The sequence below is a fragment of the Eptatretus burgeri genome, chromosome 7, assembly GCF_056783735.1.
Source record: "Eptatretus burgeri isolate ZD-2024b chromosome 7, Ebu_testis_v1, whole genome shotgun sequence".
NCBI lineage: Eukaryota > Metazoa > Chordata > Myxini > Myxiniformes > Myxinidae > Eptatretus > Eptatretus burgeri.
In genome coordinates, this window is record NC_140967.1 from 65,475,810 (window position 1) to 65,483,863 (window position 8,054).

At 40.6% G+C, this 8,054-nt stretch overlaps 1 protein-coding gene across 1 annotated transcript in view; it reads right to left on the reverse strand.

Annotated features, from left to right (window-relative positions):
• Positions 1-5,720, reverse strand: part of SPAST (spastin) — a 90,753-nt gene extending 85,033 nt beyond the window's left edge. Inside the window, exon 1 of the mRNA XM_085888849.1 lies at positions 5,260-5,720. Within this exon, the coding sequence (XP_085744975.1) occupies positions 5,260-5,617 (358 nt within the window). The 5' untranslated portion in view covers positions 5,618-5,720. The remainder of the gene's footprint in view (positions 1-5,259) is intronic.
• Positions 5,721-8,054: the final 2,334 nt, after the last annotated feature.

Genomic DNA, 8,054 nt, shown 5'->3' on the forward strand with positions numbered 1-8,054 from the left:
GTATGCACGTACGGTCACGCAACAAAAAGTACTTCTTCGCTTGCTGCAACTGCCGACTATCAATATATTGCAGCAACCAGTAGTATATTTATATGTCATATTTTGTAATGAAAGCAGATCACAAAAAACAGTGAAAAAGCAAACTGTGTATGTAATTCCCGAAAAAAGGACCCCAGTGGACTGTATCGCCATGGCTTGCAAAAGCAGCTTGTAGAGTGTGGTGAACCCGTTGGTTCATTATTTTTGTTGCGCTCAATGAAGTTACACTTTCTGCACATTCCTTAATCTTCCCTTCACTCAATATAATCGTCCGAACAGGAGAAAAAGTCAATTTTTATGCTTTGCTTAAATAATACACTGAGTTATAAAAATTGCTAATTTGTTAAACTTTTCAGATTTCACTCCAGATTTCGACACTTATTTCATCGACGAGATCTGATTCTCAAATCCGATACAATATTTTGATTATCTATCGATAATTCCAGCCATGTGTGTGTGTGCGTGTGCGTGTGCGTGTGTGTGTGGACCGCTGTTTCTCGACAACCACTGGTCCGATCTAATTGAAACTTGCCAGGTATATTGTTGGGGCCCTGTGGATGTGCCTTTTCAAGGTTTGATATTAATCAGACAAGTGCTTCCATTGTTATGGCCATTTATTTACCAACCAACGACAAGACACGTTGCTGCGTGGGCGTGGCCGATGGGGAAGGGAACCTCAGCCACGTTCCCCATTATGGGTTACAACATATGGACTTCCGGATAGTGATGACTTAGTGTATTCGAATAATTTCTCGATTTCTTATGTGCATTTTATAGATAAACACAATGCCCCAATCCAGTCGTCGTTTACGAGAGCGAAAGAACGGCCTGTGTGGTTGTTTGAAAGTTTTTTTTGGGGGGGGGGGATTTGCACGTACGTTTTTTTCTCTTCTCTTCTCTTTCTGTTTTTCCTTGTGATGGCATTGCGAAAAGGCAAAATACGTTGGCGCTAATTGAATAATTGGCCATTAAAACTAAATTGCGAATAATCATAACTGTGATATGTGAACTTCCGGACAGTCAGGACTTAACTTCCGGACTTCCACATAGTGACGACTTACTGTATTCTTTCTCGATTTATCGACTTACTGTATTCTTTCTTTCTCGATTTCTGTTCTTTCTCGAAGGAACGGCCTGTGTGGTTGTTTCTGGCAAGCGGTTTGAAATTTTTCATTTTTTTCGCACGTACGGCCACGCACGTACGGGCACGTACTAGTATACTTTAATTAGTCCACGAGAGTAAATCGTGTTTTCAAGGCAAGGCATGTTTGAATTGGGACCATGGCCAAATTCCTACCCTAACGAGTTGATAATCAGGCCTGGCGAGCTGGTTTGTAAAGACTCGGGCCAAGCTTCCTCGGACCGACCCCACAATAAAGATAGGATAATGGCGGCCGTTGAAGAAGAAGATTCTCATTATCATTCCAATCAGTCTCGTATTCCAATGGGTTTGGTAACGAAGACCCCTGCAAGGCAAAGTTAGGCTGACAAAGGTTAAGCCTTTCATGGAGGTAAGTTGTTAATTATCTTCAAACAGGGGTGTTTAAATTTACCCAAACACCCAACTTTCATTCATGCATTCCCTTGGAGGTCTCTTCATACGCATGAAAAGTTTGGGGCCCCGAGGTTTCATGGCTTTGGAGTTATGGAGGAGACACACTGACATTTATTATTATCGATAGAAAGATAGATAGATAGATAGATAGATAGATAGATAGATAGATAGATGGATAGATGCACTCCATTGTTTTTGGAAAATAAATACAAGTAGAGGTAGATTCAAAATACACTGTCCCCATGCCAAATAAATAAATAAATGCTCCAGCGCACGGCATTGCTGGGGTGCCTGGTGATGCCGCTATGCAGCACATGGAGACGGAAATGCGAGGGAGCGGTGCACTTGAGGTGAATGTGTACAAATGTACTTCTGTGGTGAATGTGTACAAATGCTACTTACTCGCCGTGCAGCACAGAGAGATGGAATAATTGACTAATTTCATAATTAAAATAAATTAATAATCATAAAATAATTCATTTCTTAATCAGTGGGCGAATAGCAAACCAAAACCACCACCGTTTCATCTGAATCTGCAATTTTTGAAAATTAAATAATTCATCGAAAAATGAAAAATTAATCGATTGATTGATCAATAAATGAAAAATAGCCTTTATAGCCAAATCACTTGTTCACTGTCATATCCAAATATCAGCTACCCAGCTCAAAGGGTGCCCGAGATATTGCCCAGATGAGAAATAAAATAAATAAGTACATAATAAATCGATAATAATTAAGTAATTAATCAATTAATTGATTAATCAAAAATAAGAAACAACGTTTTTGCCAAAGCACATCTTCACCTTTGTCCCCAAATTTCAGATTCCTAGATCAAAGGATGGGTGAGATATCACCCAAACAAGAAAACAAACAAACGGAGTCAAAACTGAACTCTCTCTTCCTTCAGCGCCCGGCGATGACGTCATGAGTCACCAGGATATGGAATTGGGAAGGAGCGGTGCACAATAATAGCTAGAATGCCACTCGGTAGAGCACATCCCTCCTCCAGGCTGAACAGTTTACGTTTTGTATCCCACCGATAAGCCGGATCTGCATCAGGACCTGAATCAACATGTAATCAGATTGTTCTTCTCAACTACCCAACCTGTCCTCCAAGTTTCTCTGAATCCGACCACAACTTTTTGAGATATCGTGTTATATATCGGTTTTTGGTCCCATTTCTCAATGGTGAAGACTTGCTTAAGAAATTAAAAAATTCTGGTATCTGGATCTGGATCTTCACCAAAATAGTATCAATTCTTCCTTGTCACACATCCAACCTGTCCACCAAGTTTCTCTGAATCCGACCACAACTTTTTGAGATATCGTGGTATATATCGGTTTTTGGTCCCATTTCTCAATGGTGAAGACTTGCTTAAGAAATTTAAAAATTCTGGTATCTGGATCTGGATCTTCACCAAAATAGAATCAATTCTTCCTTGTCACACCCCCAACCTGTCCACCAAGTTTTTCTGAATCCGACCACAACTTTTTGAGATATCCTACTCACAGACTGACAGACAGACAGACAGGGGTGAAAATGTAACCTCCGTCCACCTTCGTTGACGGAGGAAGCTAAACGTTTTCATCGCTTCAATGTTTTGGTGTCACAATGTATTCCAGTACATCTGGTTCTTTTCAACTTGACATCATTCTCTTCATCATTACGGCTGACAGGATGGCCCAGAGGTTTGCACACTCACCTCTAAGTTGTCTAGCCTGGGTTTGATTCCTGACCCAGCTATAAATTGTCAGTCCGGTGTTTCGCAGGCTGGGTGATTTATCAATGTGTGCCATCCCTTGATTGGACGTTAAACGGAAATCCCGTTTGCCAACATTCATTGGTGGATGCTCAGCATCCCACGGTATCCTTTGCAAAGAGTAGGTGAGCTATTACTGGCAATCATGACCAAATTCCTACCCTGACTAGTCGAGTGTCAGGCCTGATGAGCTTGTTTGTGAAGACTTGGGCCAAGCTTCCTCAGACCGACTCCACAATAAAGGTAGGATAATGGTGGACATGGAAGAAGAAGAAGATGAAGAGGAGGAGGAAGAAGTTAAAGAGGAACTAGAAGAAGAAGATTCTTGTTCTCATTCCAATCAGTTTGGCATTCCAATGGGTTTTGAGTTTGATTTTGATACAAATGAGTGTTTGAGATAATACGCTAGAACTAGGTTTTGTTTAAACATTTATAAAAATTGTGGGCACACGACATCTATAAAATGTATTACCTCGGATGCATTTCCCTGATATGGATTAGTCATGTCACCTGTGGCCAATAAAATGGATGAGTGATGTCATGCTGCGTGACCTACACTGAGGGTATGTAAGCACACAAGAGAGACATGACTTCAACCAGAAAGTGTTTCTTGTCCCTGAAGGTTCACTTGTACAATCCCTACTCCATCCTCTCTTAGATGTACCTTGGTCAGCACGAAACTGTTTGTGTCCCTGCAACGCTAACTAGTGATGTGTACTGGATCATGACATCATGCTTACTCTATGCCCATTCCGGTTGCTCCTGTGCTCACTACATCTGCATGTTTTTCAAATTGAACAACATGGAAGGGAAATTTCTTTCAATCTGCATATTCTGAAATGTGTAGCCATCATAAACTCAAAATAAACATGTTGTAAGCTGACCATCATGAATGGTTCGTCCTTTTAGCTTATGGGGAATCTACCCAGATGGGCAACGATGCCGAACGCACTCTGGCCAGACATCTTGCGAGCCGTACCGACAGCTAGACACATTCGGTCTGGGGTCCTTGGCCACCTGAGTAGGATGGGGGATTACTCAAAGGGGTTAAAACTTCTCCGTAAATGCTGTCCTTCCAATACGACTCCATTCATTACCATTACAAAGAAAGGATTCGATTTCGAAAAATGGATTTGTCATCATCATCATCATCATCATCATCATCATCATCATCATCCTGCGCATCGTCGCCATCCTTATTATAAGGATGTACAGTTAATTGCAGGTGTGTAATGAAACACGCTCAATGATGTCACAGTAAAGTGTCACAATGGTTCGACCTACCAGCATCTCGGTGAAAATGCATGAAAATGGGTATATATATATATATATATATATATATATATATATATATATATATATATATATATATATATTTATATATATATATATATATATATATATATATATATATATATATATATATAATTCCAGCAATCTCTGTGTATCTGTCTGTCTGTGACCGCTGTTTCTCGACAACCACTGGTCCGATCTAATTGAAACTTGCCAGGTATATTGCTGGGGACCTGAGTATGTGCCGTTTCAAGGTTTGATATTAATCGGACAAGTGGTTCCCAAGTTATGGCCATTTATTTACCAAACCAATGACAGGACACGGTGCTATGACGTCACAATTGACGTCACAATTCTTCTTTTTTCTTTTCTTTTTTTTTGCACGTACGGCCACGCACTAGTAATAATAATAATAATAATAATAATAATAATAATAATAATAATAATCATAGATGGAGTTATAAGGAAAACAACTGTAGGCATATGCATTACACAGCCAGGAAAGCATTAAATATATTCAGGTATAATCTTTAAAAAGGTGTGAAAACAACGGTGGATTGAAAAAGGTCCAAGCGCACACACGGGTGGTACTGTTCCGATATATAGGCCTACCTTTGTCATCCTCATCGATCTTGAGCGCAGCTGAGATGAACTCGAAGGCGTGCTTGTGCGCCGCCTTGACCTGCTCGGTCCGTGGAACCTCGTCCTCGCCGGTCATCGGTGCCTCTTCCCACGACCGGTCCGTGGGCTCGGCCCACCTGGCCGACGCCAGCTCGGAGAGGCGTTCGTACACATAGGCGATGAAAAGCCAAAGGTGGAAGGCGAGGAAGCGCAAAAGGCTGAAGATAGCAATGAGCGGGTACGAGAAGGTGTAAATATTGCGCTTGTGCAGGGACAGATTGTCGGTCTTGTCTTTTCCCGGGCGCTGTGGACCTTTCCTTTTCTTGCCTTTTCCGCCCGAGGGATTCATTCAAGCCGCTGACAGAGCTCCTGGCCGCCGATCGGCATAACAATGGTGCGGGGAAGATGCGCGCTTGCGGCGAGGGGAGGCGAGCCACGGAGCTGCGTGACACTGTGACGTCATTACTCGAGCCTGTGCACGGTGCGCTCACGCGTTCCGTACGTCGAGCGCACGGCGTACATTAAAACAAGCTCAAATGAGCCAAGATCCTCGTCCTCTTAATGATGACGTCATAGAAACGAATATGACGTCAATGTGATGTATCAGGTTTGCGATAAATTATCTGTGTAATGCCCGGCTTGATTCCCACAAACAAAATTCAAACGGCTTGCCGAGTTTCGGAGATAATGGTATAGGCGATTTCCATTAGCGCGATATTATGACGTCAACTTTTTTCTAGGAAGAATTTCCAAAATCTGAGATGGTTACTGCCTGCGCGTGGGATTTGTGCATATACATGGCAAGTTTCACGAAGATCTGATGAAAACTCTGGGTTGTGAAACAAAAAATGTCAAAAAATAGGAATGACGTCATAAAAAATGATATGACGTCATAGTGATGTATCATATGTGCGGTAATTCATCTCTGCTAATGCCCTGTTCGATTCCCGCAAACAGAATTCAAAAAGCTTGCCTTGTATCGGAGATAATTTTTTAGGCGATTTCCATGAGCGACGATATAACAGCAACTTTTTTTCTAGGAAGAATTTCCAAACTCGGAGATGGTTACTGCCTGCACGTGGGATTTCTGCATATACATGGCAAGTTTCACGAAGATCCGATGAAAACTCTGGGTTGTGAAACAAAAAATGTCAAAAAATAGGAATGACGTCATTAAAAAATGATATGACGTCATAGTGATGTATCATATGTGCGGTAATTCATCTCTGCTAATGCCCTGTTCGATTCTCGCAAACAGAATTCAAAAAACTTGCCGAGTTTCGGAGATAATTTTTTCGGCGATTTCCATTAGCGGAGATATTTTGACGTCATAACTTTTTTTCTCAGAGGAATTTTCAAAATCGGAGATGGTTACTGTCTGCGCAGGGTATTTTTACATATACATGCCAAGTTTCAGGAAGTTTCGATGAAAACTGTAGGCTGTGAAACAAAAAAGTCCACAAGAAGAAACAGAAGAACAACAACGTGAGTAAAACTTAGAGATCCTCCACGAGGATCTAATGATGCAGTTTAATTGATGTAACGGTCCTGGCTCGTCTCAACACGCACGTATGTAATCGTCTCTGCACGGAGAGCTCGTATTCTCCCGTTCTTCCATTCCGGTGATAATAGCGTCCACACATTTACCGGCGTTGGTTTCATTACGAGGGTGAAAGGATGTTCAAAAAGTTATTGGAACAATAACTGTGGAACATTTATCAGTTTTATCATCTGCATTTCTCCAAGAACAACATCCTTTGACTTCGACCTTCGCAGGACTCAACATTAAATTTGTATCAATACTATGTCTCAACGGGGTTAAAATGTTAATTGAAAAGCCTGTGGGTAAAACTCGTTGCAAAACAATTATATTTGTAGGAAACTTTTCGGAAGAAACTTCATCAAGATATGTCCCAGCTATTACACAATAATGTTGTTAAAACGTCATAAAAAAAATGAGGAAGATCATAGAACAACTTACCCCACACAGTGTTCAGGTCAAATAATAATTCAATTGAAATGAAATAATGATTTTAAAGGTTGAACTTTAAAAAAAATTCAGACTCTTCTTCTGATTCCTTGCCACCTTTTCGACCTTGGCTCGGACTTCAGACTTGACTTATTGTACACATCAAAAAAAACACTGTTGATGTAATCTTACACACCAATTTATTACAGCGTGGTGACATCGCGCTGTTATATAATTGGCTATTCTGTCCTGTGTCTTCTGTCACACTTATGGCCTCGTACATCCCTTTGATCTGAGGGCTGTAAATAGAAATTTGTCCAACGTCACAACTCTTCCCATCATGCATGCTAATTCACCATGTCTTCATTTAAATTTTATAACTGCAAAATTGTTTCATCATTCTTAACCTAGACTTTTACTGCCCCCAGCCACACGATATCGAAGTATTCACTTCTTGTTTAGCATTGGTTTTAAAAGTGCCAAGAAGGCGATTTGTGTTCTATTGTTCAAGTATATAATTGAATTAAAATAAAAGAAATATTTTAAAAGTTGTAGACAAAAAAAATTCAGAAGTTTACTGCCATTTGATGGTGTTGATTACATCACCCTATCTAACTGATCACATTCGTTATTTGTGCCTGTTTGTGTAAGTTTCTTGTTTGGAATGATTTTTTTATTTTGCGAGGCTGACAGGTAGGGAGACAGAGTAAAAATAATTATCTCACTCCTCTCTGCACATGTACGATCGGGACGAATTGAGATTCAAAGTACGACTAAACTACAGGTTGGTTTTCCGATTCATGTTCCGATTCATATT